Source organism: Petaurus breviceps, unplaced genomic scaffold (genome assembly GCF_028583685.1).
Source record: "Petaurus breviceps papuanus isolate PSGF00001 unplaced genomic scaffold, PetGlider_PUasm1.0 90994, whole genome shotgun sequence".
Taxonomy (NCBI): domain Eukaryota; kingdom Metazoa; phylum Chordata; class Mammalia; order Diprotodontia; family Petauridae; genus Petaurus; species Petaurus breviceps.
This window is the reverse complement of record NW_027187393.1, coordinates 6,634,254-6,654,093: the sequence shown is the minus strand read 5'-3', so window position 1 is coordinate 6,654,093 and position 19,840 is coordinate 6,634,254. Positions and strand designations below refer to the sequence as shown.

Below are 19,840 nucleotides of genomic sequence, written 5' to 3'. Positions count from 1 at the left end.
TCTCAAAGTGTCAAGTCTTTTAATAAATTTCCCATTTCCCAAGATGCACGCCATGTACACTGGGATTAGAAAGTGCTACAAAGGCTTTTGATGACTCTGTTGGTCAAGGCTGCATGGGACAGCACAATCCTTGATTCCATGGTCCCAGTGGTTCCCAATTTCTGGAAGCTACTTAGTGCTCAAGACAAGGGGCATCTCTGCAACACCAGCCTCAGAAAGAAGTGTTTCTTAAATACCTCAAGGCTAATAATGCCACAGGAAGCCACTCATCAAAAATCTAACACTGATAAACTGGGGAAGGGGAGACAGCAGGCATAACTGGGTGGAAGCCTTGGCCACCATTTCTTTTTCTTCTCTTCTTCAAGCTACTCATACTATCCCTGATATCTAGAATAACATCTGTAGTGAAATGAATTTGGGTCATGCTGACACCAAAGCCAACTGCAACATGTCTTGGTACTGGCAGTCTCTGTGGAAACACTGTACCTCAACAAACACATTACGTATTTGAAGAATTGTAAAAATGTAAGCTATGAGCCACACTTACTATTTTTGGATTATATACCCCCATTGGGCCAGTTCCAAGACTTTTACCTTCTCTGGCATGCCACAGCACTTAGCACAGAGGAGGCACCAAATAAACACTTGATCAATGAAGTTGTAAAATAGAATAATCTACTAAAACATGCCTTGCAAGCAACACACCTACTTGCAATATAAAATGGCAAGTGTGACTATAAGCTTCCTCCTTTAATATCAGCTAATTTTTGTGTGATTTAAAGTAAAGTCTGAGTCTTTTTTTAGAAGCTCCAAACTACAACTTGGGGATTTCATGCAAAGTCAGTCTGGGCCCCCAAAACTACTTTCATTTCAAACCTTCCCCCCATCCTTTCTTTTCCACTTCATCTCAATCATTTATTCAACATTTAGTGACATACTACCTTTTTTTGCAAGGCTGTGATGGGAGCTGGGAGATGCAAAGATTACCTGGTCACTGTCCAAGTGAGACTCGAAGTCTAGTAGAGAATTGATAATCATTAAATAGCTGTAATGCCAAGCAAAGGCAACTTCCCAAGGTTCAGAATACCAGCATAGGTGCTCTCCATTTTATTCAGTAACAAACCCAGAACAGAGAAGATCAAAACATGACATCATTCAAAATACAGCATTTACTAAGTGTGATTAAATAATCTCCAAGTACTACCCCACCCCAGGACCTTCCAATCATTCAATCAATTACAAAGTCCCTGTTCTAAATACTACTCCACCCCTAGGCTATACCTTCATTTAGTCCACCACAAAACCCCTTTTCTCAAATGGAGATTAGTTTCCAAACATAAGTAAACTACATTCATTTGTTCAACCACAGAACACAAAAAAGTCAAAAGTTCCCCACCCCTGGACCACAATTGAATCTACCCCAGAGTTACATCAATTTTAAGCACAATACTTAATACCCAAATGGAGGTCTTTGCTTCATCTTGACAGGAGGCAAGTTCTCAGCAACCTTAGTTCCTGGGGAGACAAGGCTTAGCAAGGCCACAAGATACATTGCCAGTCCCTTCATTAATTCATCCTCTGTCTGTAGAACAGTCCTAGAACCCCTGAAAACGTTAGCAAAACCCTCTCCCAGGATTTCTGTAAACATACAACAAGAAAATCCTTCTTCAGGGCTTCTGAACCAACAGAAAGGTTCCCAGACCCCTGCAACAACAGCACTGTCCTTCACCAGTGGACAGTATTCACTCTGTCTGCAGGACAGTCTCCAGACCCCTGCAACAACAGCACTGTCCTTCACCAGTGGATAGTATTCACTCTCTGTCTGCAGGACAGTCTTAGGGCTTCTTAACCAAAAGCCAGGTTCCAGGACTTCTTCAACAAAAGGACTGTCTTTCACCAGTGGACAAATCTGGCAAAACAACATCAAAACAGACAGACAAAGTACCAGCAAAACAGCCATGTCTCCTCAGTCCTTGGCAGCTCAGGGGGCAGGTCTCAAAAGTCCAGGGCAATTCAAAGTAGCCCTCAGCAATCCTTCTCAGTCTCTCTCTCTGCCTCTCTCTCTCTCTCTGCCTCCACAAGGTGCTGCTTCCAAAAAGTTCTTCTGCCTCTCTCTTGTCTCTCCAAATCTACATCACCAGCTCCTCCCAGTTCGTGTCTCTCTTTTCAAGTCAAGTCCATCCCACAGGTGGGATTAACAAGCTCTGGGTTTTAACACAATCAATTTGAAAAACCAAGCCAATACAGGGGAATCTTTAAATGCCATTACTATCACAATAGCATATTTTGGCCAAAGTCTGAATTAATCAAACAAACTGCTTTCCCTGTGTCAGCAACTTCAAAGACCAGAGGTGAGAATCCCCCTTATCGTGGGACTTACTACATTCTGAGACCATAAAATGTAAATGGACCCTGCTACATTTGTTGTCAATTTGCATCTACAACCCTCTCACATATAGATGGTAACAAACAGAAGTCATAAAGTTTTGTGACATGGTCATCCTGAAATGGGATGGTTTTAAAACGTATAAAAACTCTTCTGATTCATCTGTTCATTACTCAGGACTTGGCTCTTGGCTCCTTGTACAAATATTGCTAGCCTTAAGGGAATAACGAATAAATAATGTAATTTTATACTACTATTTGTTTGTCTCCTTTAACCAAACCTTTTCTAAAGGTCGATAGAATATACAACATATTTGTTAACAATTAGAATGTAAGAGAATATGTAATAAGATGCCATATAAACAGAGGCAACAAGGGCAATGGAAAGAATATCGCATTTGGAGTCAGGGGCCCCAGCTGCCAAGCCCAGCCTTGCCATTAACTAACACTGTCAAAACCATACCTCTTGGGTCTTAGTTTCCTCATCTGTAAAATTGAGGAGTTACATTATTTCTAAGAGCCCTTCCAACTCTAAATGTACGATCCTGTATATGGAAAATGGTTCCATAGTTTGAGGAAAGGGGGGGGGGAGAAGGGGAAGTTAATATGTTCTGCCAATAACTCCCTGTGCGACCTTGCAAGCTCTCTCTGGACCTCCTGCATACGGTGGGTGGGAAGGGTGAAGACCAGGACCTGGTGGCTTGAAGTCCCCTCCAGCTCTGACTTTGTGCACTTGATCAGGGAAGGCTTTACGGAACACCTATTTAATGACTTCAGAAAACTCTTTAAGCCCAGACTTTATCAGCTGGCACCGCGGTAAGGTGGGACCGAGGTCTTTCCCACTGCTCCCCTAGGAAAGGAGCTCCAACCCTATCATTTCACAGAGGAAGAAACTGAAGCGACTTGTCCAAGGTCATACTGCTAGTAAGAGACTGGGGCGGAATTTGAACCCTTGCCCTAGGAGCACCGCATCGTGCCTCCGGGTCAAATTCCTCCTCAGGAATTCATGACGTCATCGTCGGGATCCAGAGTAGCGCGGGAAGCCGAGCCCGGGGAAAGCTGGCGCGCGGGCGCGCCCACGCTTCCAGAAAACCCAGCTCTCCTGCGGTCCTCGAGCCAGCTAGCCCCTACTGCTCTGCCTCAGCACGTCTCTTCCCCGCCACCGTTCACCTCTTCTACAACTAACCTTTACCCCCAACCTCTTCTTCTCTCCCTGGCTGCATCCAATGCGCAGCCGCAGGCTTCAAGGCCCCTCCTCCGCCGTGCCCCGCCCCCTTCCCCGTTCCTCCCCTCCCTTCCGGGGCTAGGGGGCCTCCCACCCGGAGCGGCGCTTGAAGCCAAGTTGCAGCAGCCTGGTCTGTGCGAGCGCTCGGGTAAGTGAGGGGACGCCTGGGACGGTGGCCTGCGAGGGACACGCTCCAGGAGACTTCTTCTAGAGAGCAGGGAAGGGCTGTAACCCGGGCTGGACCCGGGGAGGAGGGGACAGGGTAGGGAGGGTTGGGTTCTACGGCGATGGGTCTATGGGTTCGCCCTCCTAGGCGGAGTTGGCTCGAGGCCCTAATGAGTGAAGGAAGAAACTCCTGGGCCGAGAGAATGCATCGGGCTGGAGCCTCTGACCAAAGGTCCCCCGAGGCGGCTGCGGGGCCCTGAACCCGAGGAGATCCACGCCCCTTTTCCCCACGCCCCTTTTCCCGGGCCGCCCCCGCCTTGTCCCTCCCCTCCCCCCGCCTTTTCCCCCCTTCTCCCTTCCCTTCTTTCCCTCCTTTCCCCTCTCCTCCCACTTCCTCCTCCTTTGCCCACCCCCCTTCTTTCCATCCTCTCCCTTTTTTCTCTCCCTTTTCCCTCCTCTTTCCCCCCTTTCCACTTCTCCCCCCTTCCACTCTCCCACACTGCTTCCCCTCCATCCACCATTCCCCAACCTCTTCCTCTATCCCTCTCTCCGGCTGACCCCATCCGCTGAGCTAACCAGCATCTTCTCAGCGCTCTTAGACTCCCAGGGAAGAACTCAGGGTTTGGAATCACGATCTGAGTTCAGATCCTGTCTTTTCTGTGTGACCATGGACAAATCACTGCTTTCCTACGGTGGGCCCCTAGCTTTCTAATCTGTGACAGGTCGGCCTAGGCAGTGTTGTGTGAGGCGCCTTTCAGCTGCGCACTCTGTGCTCCAGTAACAAGCCGGCGCTTGGTTCACTCCTCTGGGCTCTTTTCTGGGGATGCCAGTACCACGTCGTTCTTGTTCTTGAGGAGCTGATGGGAGGGTTGGAGGTAGAGGAGAGGGTAAGGACAGAAGATGAGGTATGTGATCAAAATAAATATGTTAAAACATAAGAGTTGTTGTAGGATAAAGGCAGAGAGCAAGGTGCTGTTAGAAATTTGAAGGATAATCCTTTTATTCCTGCGCAGTGGTGTTGTGAGAGGGAAAAAACATTTTAAGCCTTAAAACCCAATAGAAATGTGATGCTATTATCCCTGGTCCTAGAGTCAGGAAGCCTAAGTTCAGATCTATTCATCTAACTGCAAGTCATTGTTTGGACAATAGGCATGTTCAGTTGGTAGTTTCCCTTCCCCCCTCCTGAAATTATTTATTTGTTCCATTTTTGTCTTTGCTATCCAGAGTGTCTGGCACTTTTTTTTTTAAGTAGGTAGGGAGAGTGGAGGGTCTAGAACTGTGATTTCATCTCTACAGGGAATTCCCAGAGCGGAAGCTCCATCCCTAATGGCAACACTGCAGCTCATCTGTAACTTAAAATGTTAGATTTGTCCGAGGCCCTGAAAACCAGCATGTGAGGCCAGTTCTCTATCCTACTTCTCAAGACTGTCTCTTCCCCTCATAAAGACCAAAAAAGTCCCTCCCCTTAAGGGGCTTACATTCAATAGAAATATTCAATAGAAATTCTGTCTGTATATGACAGAATAAATAGAAGGTAATTCTCATAAAGACCTCATGCAGGAGAAGGCATTTGAGCAAATCTTTGAAGAAAACTAGGGATTCTGGAGTTAGAAATGAGGAATTGCATTCCAGGCAAGGCTCAGAGATGAGAAGATGGCATGTCTTTTGAGGAACAGATAGAAATTCAGTTTCACTGGATTGAAGAGGTTATGAAGCAGAGTAATGTACAAGACTGGAAAGGTGGGTTAGTGATAGGCTGTGAAGGATGGAAATGGAACCCAGCTCTACCTGGCTTCCAGGAAGGCTCCTGTACTGAGCTACCTCTCATCTGGCCCTTGGCATTTGTTGAATGAACAGTGACAGTGGCTTTTGTGACTATCTTCAGATTACTTCACCACTGTAAAATTCAAGTGATAACTTGTGATATCTGCCTTACAGATTTTTTGAGAGGGTGGGGTGGAGTAGATAGACAATGCTTTGTGGACCTTATGGTTTATTATTAATTGGGAGACCAAACCCTAAGGGAGCCAGAAAGATACATACTCATTTGTTAAACCTGAATTTCTAGTATTCTACAGTAGTTATTTTTCTTTCCAAAGTACTTAAAAACTCCCACCCCATTAATAATCTTTTTTTATTCTTTTCTTTCTTTTCTCTCCTTTCTCTTTGTTTTCATTTTTTCTTTCCTCTTTCTCTTCTCTTTTCATTCTTTATGTTCTTTTCCTTTTCTCTTTCTCCTCTCTTCTCTTCCCTCTATATCTTTTCCTCCCTCTATTTTCTATCTCTATCTCTCCTACTCCTTCCCTCCCTCCTCCACACCTACTCCTTCACGAAAAAAAGGAATTTTTTCCCTTTGGAGTTCACTATGCTAACGAAATAATAGATCCAGTCCCTACACACCTGTGTCTTCAAAGGTCTTCATTTTCTAAAACCATCTGCCTGGATCATCTGGATAGTCCTTGAACAAGATTACACTGTTTAGTTCCAATTAAACTATGTGTTTTCTAAAACTACTAAATCAGATCATTTGCATATTGTTCTGAATGAAAGTATATTTGGTACAGTTTAAGGCCCCAGCCCCTGTCCACTTAATAGGAAAAACCCAATTTTTTCTTGAAAACGCAAGGAGGCACAAATATACCAACAGTTCTATCTGCACAACCCTGGTCTAAGAACTGTTAGCTAATAAAGAACTGTTACCAGAGAGGTATGGCCCAGAACATGTCTGACTTTGCTATGAAGCAGGCCTGGGCATGGTGCCCATCCATCTGCCTCAGGGCAGGATTGGAGAAAGTCTGCCTCCTGGTTCCTCTAATGAGTTAACAATGCAGTGGCTGGCAGAGAAATGCCGTAGTTAGGGTGTTAGAACTTTTTTTCTAACAGAAAAACAGCCAAGAAGCCAGATCTCCCTTCTCTTATGACCTCCTGGCGGGTAGATGGATAGAGCTGAGGTGGGTGGGGGTCGGCAGGTAGGAGCATGGAGCAGTTGAGCACCTGAGTCAAGAGACTTGAGTCTTCATCTCAACTCTGCCACCAATGCACTCTACCATGTTGGTGAGGTACTTCATCCCTCATCTGTAAAATGGGGATAACGATACCTCACAATCATATGAGGTAATATATATGAAAGTATGAAAAGTCACTGGAATATCATGGAAGAAACACTGGATTTTAAGTCTGAGGACCTGGTTTTGAATCCTGGCTTTGTTAGTTCAATAAATGCATGGCTTTGGTAAAGACACAAAATCCATCTGGGTCTCAGGTTCCTCACCAGTAAAATGAGAGGTTTGGACTAGATTAGCCTTTCCAGCTGTAAATCTCATGTTCTGTGCCAGGGATCATGGGCAACTAGATGGCTCAGTGAATAAGGCACCAGCCCTGTTGTCAGGAGGACCTGAGTTCAAATCTGACCTCAGACACTGACTGTATAACCCTGGAAAAGTCTCTCAACCCTGTTTGCCTCAATTTCCCCATCTGTAAGATGAGCTGGAGAAGGAAATGGCAAACTACTCTAGTATTTTTGCCAGGAAAACCCTGCAAGGGATCACTGAGAGTTGGACACAACTTATCAACAAAATACCAGGGTCAACAATATTTTGAAAAGATAGGGTACTAAGATTGTGTCCCGTTTTTCTGTTGTATTTGGGTGCTTTAAGTTGTTTACTCCTATGTAAATATTAAGAATCATAGAAGTTGGTTAGGATCTGAGAGATAATTTTGTGCAATCCAAATAAGATAATGTATGATAGCATTATAACTGAAATATAGGTAAATGCATTATTAATTATAAATCATAACTTTATAGATGAAATTGAGAAAAGAGGCCAATAGAGGTTAGGTAGTGTGCCCAAGGTCACACAGTCAGTCAGTCAACAAGTATTTTGAAATGTTATGTATCAGGCATTGTACTAAGTACTGAAGATATAAAGAGAGGCAAAAATATGGGCCTCTGCTCCAAGGTGCTCACAGTCTACTACAGGAGACAACATGCAAAATAATTGTGTGCCTACAAGATAACTATAGTGTAAATGGAAGATAATCCCAGATGGGAGGGATTGGATGTTTGGGGGACAAATGGACAGGGACGGGCCTCTGAGCTGAAATCAGGTAAATCAGGAGGCAGAGGTGAGGAGGGAGGGCATGCCAGGGCAATAGCTCAGAGGAGGGATGTCTTGTGTGAGGTACAGCAAGTAGGACAGTACATTTGGATTGCAGAATGGATGGAAGATAGTCAAGTATCAGAAGACTGGAAAGTCAGAAAGGGACCAATTTGTAAGGGCTTTAAATGTCCCAAAGAGGATTTTTTGATATTTGATCTCACAGGGAACCACTGGAGTGGGGGGCAGTATTGTATGTGTGTGATAGCATGGTCAGACCTGAGCTTTAAGAAAATCACTTAGGCAGCTAAATGGAAGATGGATTAAAATAGGGAAAGACAGAGCAGGGATACACAGTAGGAGACTATTATAATGATCCAGGTAAGAGGTAATGAATTTCTGAACTAAGGTTGTGGCTAAATGGAGAGAAAGAGTGGGGGGGGCGGGGCGGGAGGGTGATAAGTCCGACTCTCTATGGCCTCATTTGGGGTTTTCTTGGCAAAGATACTGGAGCGGTTTGCCATTTCCTTCTCCAGCTCATTTTACAGATGAGGAAACTGAGGCAACAGGGTTACATGACTAGCCTAGAGTCACACAGCTAGGAAGTGTCTGAGGCCATATTTGAGTCTTCCCATCTCCAGGAATGGCACTCTATCCACCGAGCCCCTAGCTGTCCTATATATTTGAGAGATATTGTAGAGGTAAAAATGACAAGATCTGACAACCGACTAGATGTGTCCGGTGAGTGAATGAGCCAGTAAAATAACAGACCTGAGACGGTCAGTCAGTACTCTACCATCTGCCCGTTCTAAGCAGGAGTTCAAATTTAGAAAGCTTAAACAACTCTGGGTATCATGGCCTTGGAGCTGAAGTGGACCTTGCAGCTCCTGTGGCTCACCCTGTTTGCTCATTGTGGAGCTGAGGCAGAGACAAAGGGAGGATGGTTTGCCTCATGTCACACTGGTAGTAAAACCAGGGACTCTCACCCACTCCCAATCTAATGCTGTTTAAGCACATCCCACTGTCTCTGCAGAAGATGAGTTAATACAAAAGCCCTTCTGTAGGCTTGTTTGGGGTAGCTTAGTCACCTCTGTAACTTTGTCTCTTGCTTGTCCTAGCTGGGGTGATGGCAGCCAGCTGGGAAAGCATTCTGCAGAATGAACAGCAACTGGAAGAGCTGTCCCAGCAGGCCGTGGACAAGGCCTTGATGGAGGGAGTGCTGATGAGAACCAAGCAGGACCCTACCTCCTCTGATGTAAGCTGCACCTAGTCTGGTCTGGGGGAGGAGGGTGGTGGCCTGGAGTCACAATGTTGGCTGCTTTGCTGATGGGGCAGCCACTGGAAGCTGGTAGTATCATTGATCCAACTGCAAGGCCTGGAGCTTCTCTGAGCTACAAGCCAAGATAGGACTAAGACTTTTTCCTTCCTGAGATTCCATTCCTCCAGTCAGTCAGCAGACACTAATCTATCGATAAAGGCCACTGACATCCTGTAATTGTTCCTGTGGCAAGTTAACTGACAGAGGGATAGGGGGTGTGTGTATGCTTCTGCATGCCAGCATATCCATTTATCCAGAGAGATAGTATCATCAGCAATAGCACCTATCTGTGGGAGTGCAGGAGTTGTAGGTCATGATCCTGTTGGATGTTGTTGGGACCTGACAGGACACATTTGGGAACAGTGAGTTCCAGGTAAAATTTTAAAGATGGGAAAGGACTGTGGAATTCTCATAAATCAGTATTTATTCCAGAGCTAGATTCTGAAGCTACCCTGTAAACCTGTAATGCTTAAAAGCTTTTCCCTCATAAAATACTTCCGCTTAATATTGTTTGAAGAGTAATGCCAAATTCCTTACCCTCAAATAACAGCTAATGTACATTCATTCTAATGCTAAACTCCTTCCACTTTTTGAATTATGCACTAAAGCCTTATCAGTTCTTACCAGTTTCCTAATATAGATTGTCCTAAGTTGTGAGTATACTTCTTCAGAAGATATTTATAAACTTATTGTTTGGAAATAGGACTGTATTTTTGCATAGACATGATATTACTGTCAACTAATAATGGATTAAATATGGGCTTTTCTAGATTGGCTTGAGAACCTAACCTGAACATTGATTCTTTTACCCATTCTCAGTTCTAACTCGATGTCCCAGGTTTATGTTTCTCTTCTGAAGCTCTAACAGTGAGATCCTCCTCAGAGATGCTCCTCCTCCTGGAGCACAAGAGGGCCTTGGGGAGAGGCTCAGCATCATGGCCTGAAATTGGGAAATAGCCCACAGAAGGTTAATTGGCTGTATAAGACTCTTTGTCTCCACAGGGCCAGCCAGGGCCAGCAGTGGCCTGACTGAGAAGAGCTTATTCTCATGGACACCAAGAATAGGAAGGAGCTATCAGAAAACCACAAGCACTGGTGTTGGTGATGTCTACCAAGAATAGGGTGAAAGGCAGGGCAGGGCCTGAAGCAGAGTGATGGACAGCAGCATAATTATGATATAAACTGGAAATTGACCAGCTTGGGAAGCAGACAGAACATAGGGTCAAAAAGCCCATGTAGATATGAGTGGAATCACAATCTATAGAATCAGAAAAAAAAAAAAGAAGAGCCCAGGAAGTTTGAGCAACAAATGTCAGAGGTGAATTACGTACCGACAGGGCTCTTTGAACAAAGAGCCAATGAGGATCCTCTAGAACACCATCTTCCCTTTTAGGATAGCTAGCAAGATAGTGGGAAAGAGAGCACTGGGCATGGAATCAGGAAGACCCAAGTTCAAACTCAGCCTCAGAAACTTGCTGACTGTGATTCTGGGCAAGTCCCTTAACCTCTGCCTCAGTTTCCTCAACCCTAAAATGGGAGTGATACTAGCACCTGCTCATAGAGTTGTTTAGGATTGAATGAGATAATATTTGTAAAAAAGCACGTGGCGCATAGTACACAGTATATAAATCCTTATTCCTCCTCCCCTTAGAGTAGGATATTTCCCAGGAAGTTGGAAATCAGCATTTGGCTGGGTAGTAGCTGTGGAAAGCCTTTGGAAGCCTATAAGTACAAATACCAGTTCTTACGTACAGCCTTCCAGATAGCCTTTCCAGGTCACTGTGGTAGACAGGTAACACATTACCTTATAGACAGTTGCTTCATAAATATTTATTGAATTAAATCATGGCAGCAGGAGGAGACCCTAGTGGCCCAGGTCTTATTCTTATTCATTTAATACTGGAGGGGCATCTTGGGAGCCATAGCGTGGAGAATTGGGTCAAGCCAGACTTGCCTGAGCAGATACTGGTAGAAAACAGGGTTGGATTGGACATGAGGTAGGTCATTGAAAGCAAGAGGTCATTTGATTTATCACCTATGATATAGGCAGGGGTCCCCTCTAGAGGTCCTCTATTTTTGGTGAGGAGGCAGATATTTCAGAAGTTATAAGTAAAAAGCCATAGCTGGCATCTTACCTGGATACACTCTCTGGAGAAAAAGAATAATATTTATAGTCCCATTGGAGGGAACTTTTAGATTGATTTGGGTCATCTCTGGTTCCTTCAGGAAATTATTTCAATGTGGGGAAGGGGTTGGAATCTGGGAAGTACAAGAGGTCAAAGCCATATGACTGGTTAGGGTTATAACAAAATCCAGGCAACAAGGTGACCTGGTTGTTCTGTAGCATCAGGTACTGCTTGAAAGGTTGATTGGTATTGTTAGTCTTTCTATCAGCTTGAAGAAGGTAAGTGGAAGTGAACTCTCCTTGTATTGACAGGATAGAACAGGGAGTCTCAGAGGTGGGAGATGATCTGGGAGTAGTAGTCCTAGCTAAGGAGCTTGGGAGGCTGTGGAGGCAGGTCATTCTTTTTTATTTTATTTTTTATATCTTTTTAAAAATTTATTTTTAGTTTCAACATTCACTTCTGTAAGATTTTGAATTCTAAATTTTCTCCCCCTTCCTTCCCTCCCCTCTCCCCAAGACAAATCTGATATAAGCTATACATATACATTCATATTAAACATATTTTTTGTGTGTGTGTTTTCAAATGCTTTATTAACTTCTGATTTACATCATTCATTTCCACCAGATTTTGAGTTACAAATTTTCTCCCCGTTTTTCCCCTACCCACCGCCCCAAAATAGCAGTCCCACAGGATATCCCCTCCTCCAATCTGCTCTCTCCCATATCTTCTCCCATACCCCTTTCGACTTTTCCAGTGGATCTCTCTGCCCCAGTGCCTGTATATCTTATTTCCCAATTACATATAAAATAGTATTAATAATAGTATACATATATATATATAATATATATTTTAATATTTGATTTTAAAACTTTGAATTCCAGATTCATTCCCTTCCTCCCTTGTCACCCACCCTTACTGGGAAGATAAGCAGTTCAGTATAGGATGTACATGTGTGGCTAATGCAAAACAATAACATAGTAGGTATATTGTAAAAGACTGACTATATTTCCCTCCCTCCTATCCCACCTCCCACTTGCTCTTTTCTCTTCTTTGATCCCGTCCCTTTTCAAAAGTGGGTGCTTCCAACTTCCCTCCCCCCCCCGCCTGCCCTTCCTTCCATCATCCCCCCTCTCATCCCCTTCCCCCACCCCTACTCTCCTAGAGGGTAAGATACCCTATTTAGTGTGTATTTCATTCCCTCCCCAAGCTAAATTAAATGGGAATAAGGTTGACCCATTCCCTTTTGCCCTCCTGTTCTTCCCCTCCATTGTAACCATTTTCCCTTTCCTCTTCTGTATGACATAGTTTACCCCATTCTGTCTCTCCCCATCTCCTCTCATTATATTCCTCTCTCACCTCTTAATTTCACCTTTTAAGTATCATCCCTTCCTGTTAAATTGGTCCTGTGCCCTCTATCTATGTATACCTGTAAGTATATATACACATTCACATATGTATTCATATGCCCATATACCCTCATATATATATTTCTATTCCCTTCAACTACTGAGAAAAGTTTCATCAGTTACAATTATTGTTTTTCCATGTAGGAATGTTAATAGTTCAACTTTGATAAGTTCCTTATGATTTCTTTTCCCTGTTTACCTTCTCATGCTTCTCTTGCTTCTTGTATCTGAATGTCAAATTTTCTGTTCAACTCTGGTTTTTTCAGCAAGAATGCTTGAAAGTCCTCTATTCCACTGAATGACCATATTTTCCCCTGAAACATGATACTCAGTTTTGCTGGGTAGGTGACTCTTGGTTTTAATCCCAGCTCCTTTGACCTCTGGAATATCATACTCCAAGCCCTTTGATCCCTCAGTGTAGAAGCTGTCAGATCCTGGGTTATTCTGATTGTGTTTCCACAATATTCAAATTGTTTCTTCCTGGATGCTTGTAATATTCTCTCCTTAATCTGGGAATTCCAGAACCTGGCTATAATATTCCTAGGAGTTTTCTTTTTGGGATCTTTTTCAGGAGATGATTGGTGGATTCTTTCAACCTCTATTTTGCCCTCTGGTTCTAAAACATCAGGGCAGTTTTCTTTGAGAACTTCCTGGAGGATGATTTCTAGGTTCTTTCTTGATCATGGCTTTCAGGTAGTCCAATAATTTTTAAATTATCTCTCCTGGATCTATTTTCCAGGTCAGTGGTTTTTCCCATGAGATATTTCACATTGCCTTCTATTCTTTCATTTGTTTGGATCTGTTTAACAGCATCTTGATTTCTCATAAAGTCATTAGCTTCCATTTGCTCCAGTCTAATTCTGAAGCAATGATTCTCCTCATTGAGCTTTTGAGATTCTTTTTCCATCTGGCAAATTCGACTTTTTAAGGCATTCTTCTCCTCATTGCCTTTTTGAGCCTCTTTTGCCATTTGAGTCAGTCTGTTTTTTAAAGTGTTATTTTCCTCAGTCAGGCTGTTGACTCTCATTTCATAATTTTCTTGCATTGTTCTCATTTCTCTTCCCAATTTTTCCTCCACTTCTCTTATCTGCTTCTTAAGGTCCTCTATGGCCTGTAACCAGCTCTATTTTCCTTTGAAGCTTTTGGTGCAGGAGTTCTGACTTCACTGTCTTCCTCCTGTTTCATGCTTTGCTCCTTTTTGTCCCCAAAATAGGAGTCTAATGTTGCAATCTTCTATCTGCTTTGTTTCCTTTGCCTGGTCACATCGCCCCTCAGTCACTTGACCCTTGGGCTTTTTGCCACAGTAGGACTCTGCCACCAGACAGGGGAGCTTTAACGCTGGGGTTTTCTCAGTTGCCGGAGGTATTAGATGGGTGCCCTCTCTGAAGCCTCCACATGCTCTGGCAAGCTGGACATACACCCCAGGACCTCCACCCTAGACTGCAATCCAGATCCAAGCAGATTAAAGCAAGAACGATTACCCCTCAGACTGGTACTTGGTCCCCCTACACTCTGCAGGCCAGGAGCTGAAGCCACCACGTGGCACTGGCTGGCTGTGCCGCCATCTTAGCGGCTTCTCGCCCCGGGGGCAAAAGCCTCACACTCCCACTTACTGGTCCCAAAGTCCAGACTGCACTGACCTCTCACTTTGTCCTTTGCATCTATGTGTTGATAATTCTGGAAACGGCCACAGCTGCTGCCTATCTGGAGTCCCTCGGGCCCAGTAGCAGCTGGTCAGACCTGCCATGGGGGTAAAGCCTCGGCTTGTGGCTGGGCTCTGCTCTGGCTCCCAGAGCACTGTGCTGGCCAATTCCTGCCCGGCTTGCCGGGCTGTCCTCAGCAGGAGGTTAGCTTCTCTGTGTCATTTTGTGGGTTCTGCAGCTCCAAAGTTTGTTTAGAGTCCCCTTTTTACATGGATTGGGGAAGGTGGAAGCGGGAGCAGTGGGGAGGTCCTGCTTCTACTCCCGCCATCTTGGCTCCACCCCCCTAAACATATTTTCACATTAGTCATGTTGTAAAGAAGAATTAGAACCAATGGGAGAGACCACAAGAAAGAAAAAAAGAGAGAGAGCAAATAGTATGCTTCAATCTGCATTCAGGCTCCATAGTTCTTTTTCTGGATGTGGATAGCATTTTCCATCATGAGTCTTTTGGAGTTGTCTTAGATTCTTACATTGCTGAGAAAAGCTAAGTCTATTAAAGTTAATCATCATATAATGTTGCTGTTACTGTGTATAATGTTCTTCTGGTTCTGCTCACTCTACTCAGCATCAGTTCATGTATGTCTTTCCAGGTTTTTCTGAAGTCTGCTTGCTTGTCATTTCTTATAAAACATCAGTATTCCATTACATTCATATACCACAACTTGTTCAGCCATTCCCCAGTTGATGGGCATCCCCTTAATTTCCAGTTCTTGGCCACCACAAAAAGAACTGCTATAAATATTTTTGTACATGTGGGTCCTTTTCCCATTTTTATGATCTCTTTGGGATACAGACCTAAAAGTGATATTGCTGGGTCAAAAAGTATGTCCAGTTTTATAGCCCTTTGGGCATAGTTCCAAATTGTTCTAAAGAATGGTTGGATCAGTTCACAACTCCACCAATAATGCATTAGTTCTCCAGTTTTCCCACATCTCCAACATTTATCATTTTCCTGTTTTGTCATGTTAGCCAATCTGATAGGTGTGATGTGGTACCTCACAGTTGTTTTGATTTGCATTTATCTAATCAATAGTGATTTAGAGCATTCTTTCATGTGACTATAGATAGCTTTCATTTCTTCATCTGAAAACAAGACAGATCATTCTTGAAGAATGGGTGGGCTGCCTTGGTGGCTCTGGGAGGACCAGAGAAAGAGGGAAAAATGGGTCCTTCTTCTGAAAATGTCCTCTAGGAAGAAAATTATGTCATAGGTGTGAGATGGGAGAAGGTGAATTAAGAAGCTGAGAGATAATATGACCTGCAGTTGACAGGGGATGGTTAGGAACTCTCAGAGACTTCCATTTTCCTGACTGAATGGATCCTTTGCTGGGGCACAGGGTTTGTATGTGCCGATTTAGTTAGTGGCCAACAGACTCAAGGCCACGAGAAGTGTGAAATAACTTAGAGGCTCTTGATGAAATGGAAACTTCCTCACTGGGCAGCATGCAGGGCAGTAAGCATGGCTTATGTGTGGTTTGCTGTTGGGTTCCAGGAGGCGGGGAGGAGTTACAGCATGATGACTTCCAGTATTCGGTTTTATGTGAGAGTACCTCACCCCTCTGATTATTATGCCTAGACAGGTATAGACTTTATAAATTTGATCATATGTAGGCTAGAGACCAAATATTTGCTTTTGACTTAGCTTATGGTTGTTTATAGATATGTGAGATTGGGGTGATCCATTCTTACGTTCCCTGACTATTTGAGTCCTGTTTAGGTGTTGCTAAGCCTTGAACACGGCCTTAGTGATCAGGGCTCCTTTTTCTAGGGGATACTCAGTGAAAGTTGGGGGAAGGGGAGAGGGAAGGGAATGGTGTATAAAGGGCCAAGTCAGGAGAGCGGGAGCATGGCCCTGGAACAAGCCCAAAGTTGAGAAGCCAGGGAAACAGACTGAGCCAATGAAGTGGAGTCTGGAAATCAGGGGGCCTAGTCAAGTACCCGAACAAACAGACTGGTAGTGGCCAGCAAAGACTGGAGGTGGGATGAGGAGATGTGGAGCAAGCCACACTTGGGAACCTGGGTAGTCGACCAGAGAGATGTCTGGTGTGCCCAAGACCAGTAAGGAAGTTGGAATGACGGGTGGATGGAATGAGAGTTTGTGTCTTCTCATTACTCTTTGCCCCTGAAAAATGAGAATCATGGATATTTGTGTGTTGGGGGCCAGGAAAAGGGCTTACTCACCAGCTTCTATGGTGAGAACCTGTCACTGGTAATGAGGAACAAGAGGTGGGGAGGTGCTAGGAATTTGCCTACAGCTGATGCTGGTGCCTACGTCTTGTTAGGGTATATTTTTGCCATTGTGAGGAGGGTATGCCTCTTGCAGCCAGTGCAGACCTGCTATAGGAGCAAGCAAAGGGAAAGGATATTGAACAGAGATGGTATGATTGTGTTGGAGAAAAGACCACACTTGTTTATTATCTTCCCTCCCTCTGTTTGTTATACCTTGGGATCAAGCCACAGTTCTCAATTTGGAGTCCACTGTAGGTGTGAAGACTTAGGAGTTTGTGGTCATTGATTCTATTTCAGGATCTTAAAAGGCCAGCACCTCAATGGACCAGGGCCTGACAGTTCAGAAACAGAAATCGAGAGATGTGGCAGTGGTTTTTAGTATATGTGAATTGTCTCCAATTTGGACCGACTAGCTGGAATACGTTATTATAGACCCACAGAACTGTTTCCATTGATCAGAAAACTAGAACTTGGAAAGGTCTTGGCATGGTGTGGGGTCCTACTTATGCATAAGACACTCCTGCAACCTGCATCATATGCATGTGTGTAGAAAGGCTAATAAGTTGTTTTGTCTTCTGTCATCTTTCCCTATTTAGATTGTAAGTTATGCCCCCTTCACATTGTTCCCCTCCTCAGTACCCAGAGAGCTTCTGGAGCAAGCCTATTCAGTACAAGTGGACTTCAACCTCCTTGTGGACACAGTCAGCCAGGATTCAGCCTTCTTGGAACAGACTCTCTCCAGGTATAGGGCTTCTAGGTGGGAGACATGGAAGCCAGGGAAGGGAGATGTGCGGGGCATCAGGGTGGGGCCTGTGACTTCACTAGGGCTACTGACTTCTTGTTTTGAAGTCTGGCATTTCCATTTGGAATCAGGTTGGGTGTGAGTGACATAACCACATTTTCAACTATATTTGCCAAACTTAACTCCAGTTAAAGAATGCTCTGGTTTGTTGACTTCTGCTCTCCCTGCTGCTGCTTTACATAGCCTGCCCCACTTGAGTACAACCCAGGCCCATGCCTGCCCACCCCCAAGGTTCATGTGTAATCTGTCACAACTCCAAGAGCAGCTGACCTTTTTTCTCCTATAAGTCTCTCTTTTTCTCCTGAGAGGCAGAAGGAAGGAACCTGTCTTCATTCCCCAAAGCTCAGGTGGTCTGACCTTGTACAATTTATGACCTGTAGCCTTTAGATAGATAGAAATGTATTTCCACCATTGTTAATGTGGGCCATTCTTGTTATAATAGTTTTCCTCTTCTCTACTTGTTCCTGCTTCCCTAAGTCATTCCTTTTTTGGGGGGGAAGGCAGGGCAATTGGGGTTAAGTGATTTACCCAAGGTCATATGGCTAATACGTGTTAAGTGTCCAAGGCCCGATTTGACTCACTCTTTCTACCACCTTTACTCTCTTGTACTATTCAGGTTCCAGGAAGCTGAAGTCTAGGCAGGTATTAAGAGTTCATATAAGCAAAATAATGTCCCCTTCATGGAGGCAAGGGTTACCTCTCTCTGCCTCTAAGGGCACTTAGGACATTTTTATTTCCCTGAGCTCTAGGTTAGGATTTTTCACAAGAGAGTAGTCTGCAAAGTCTCCAGCCTGGCTGGGGGCAGTGGGTTTCTAGTAGATGATAAACTAGGCTCTGTTCTTCTGTCTCTTTTCTCTATCTCAGCTGAGTAACCATGGAGGAACATGTGAACTAGGCCTGGAGATTATTTGGAAAAGTCGTTTTTTCTCTGATGATACAAGAAACTTAGTTTTATCCACAGGTCCTTGCTAGGGACAGCCAGGCAGTAAAGTGGCTAGAATGTTGGGCCTAGATTCAGGAAGAGATTTGAGTTCAAATCTGCCCTCAGACATTTATTAGTTTTATGACCCTGGGCAAGTCACTTAATCTCTCTGTCCACCTCTTCATCTGTATTTCTCACAGTGTTTATGAGAATTAGAGAAGATAGCATTTGTGAAGCCCTTTGCAAACCTTAAAGTGCTATATAAATGCTAGCTATCATCATCATCATCATCCAACATCATTCTTCCTGAGCCCTTTCCAAGGTGCAGCAGGACAGGGATAGCTTTTTCTTCTGACTGCCTCAGATATACAACCTGAGACTCAGACTCTTTGTATGGAGAGACCTCCCTCAGGGAAGGATTGGTGGAAAGAGGAAAAAGGCCATGGTTGATGTTTGCTCTGTGGTGAGTGACTGCTTTCTGCTTCTTCTTCTTCTAGCACCATTAAAATAGATGACTTCATCGCTCAGCTCTTTAGCATCTACAAACAAGTCCAGAAAGAGGGCATTGCCCAGGTAACTTCCCCCCCCTCCCCACCCCATGCACTACCAGGCGTGGCCTCTGGAGACTCTTCTCTTTTCCTCTAAAGCATTTTGTGGGGTTCTGGAGCTCATTTGAATTTATCTGGTAGAGATGACAGGGAGGAACAGATAAAACTGTCTCATTGGATTTGCAAAGTGTTAATGAGCTCCCATGGGGTCTCTGGTAGATTCTCTGAGAGCTGTCCTATAGTGATGCAGCCCAGGAAACTTTTCCCCCCATGGAAACAGGTCTGAGTCCCCTGCTTACTGACAGTGCCCACACAGATCCCTGGTGACGGCCACCCTCCACGTTTTGTTTTCCCTCCTGCAGACGGTGTTTCTAGGACTGAATCGCTCTGATTACATGTTTAACCGCAGTGCAGCTGGCCCCCCGGTCCTGAAACAAATCGAGATCAACACCATTTCTGCCAGCTTTGGGGGCCTCTCCTCCAAGACCCCAGCTGTGCATCGGTGAGCCCTTGATATGCAGCCACTTCTAGGCCAGACTTTCTCAGGCCACGAGGCAGACCTAAGATGTCTCCATCCACAAAGGGCTGTAAGACCCAACCTGCTGTAGGCAGAGAGCACTGGCTATAATGAGAGAGTTTCAGTCACACCTGGGGGAGAAGAACACAACCTTGGCTGACAAAGACAGGCCTGGGCTTCGGTATATCCAGCTCCTTACCCTCTCTTTATACCTTTGAATGAAATTTTCAGGATTCAATTCATTTCCACAAGTGTGTTTTGAGAGAACCACTCTATGCATAGCCCTGTTCGAGGCCCCGTGGAAGTACAAGAGAAGCCACCGCCCCTGACCTCAGGGAGCTTGTGGTCTACCTGGGGAAAACTAAACACAAAGCAGATTTAAGATGTTGTGCAGTAC

General features: G+C 44.5%; 1 protein-coding gene across 1 annotated transcript in view; it reads left to right on the top strand.

Annotated features, from left to right (window-relative positions):
* Positions 1-3,607: 3,607 nt before the first annotated feature.
* Positions 3,608-19,840, top strand: part of GSS (glutathione synthetase) — a 28,261-nt gene continuing 12,028 nt past the window's right edge. The window contains exons 1-5 of the mRNA XM_069077537.1: positions 3,608-3,758; positions 8,991-9,127; positions 17,251-17,396; positions 18,876-18,951; positions 19,289-19,428. Coding sequence (XP_068933638.1) covers positions 8,999-9,127; positions 17,251-17,396; positions 18,876-18,951; positions 19,289-19,428 — 491 coding nt within the window. The 5' untranslated portion in view covers positions 3,608-3,758; positions 8,991-8,998. The remainder of the gene's footprint in view (positions 3,759-8,990; positions 9,128-17,250; positions 17,397-18,875; positions 18,952-19,288; positions 19,429-19,840) is intronic.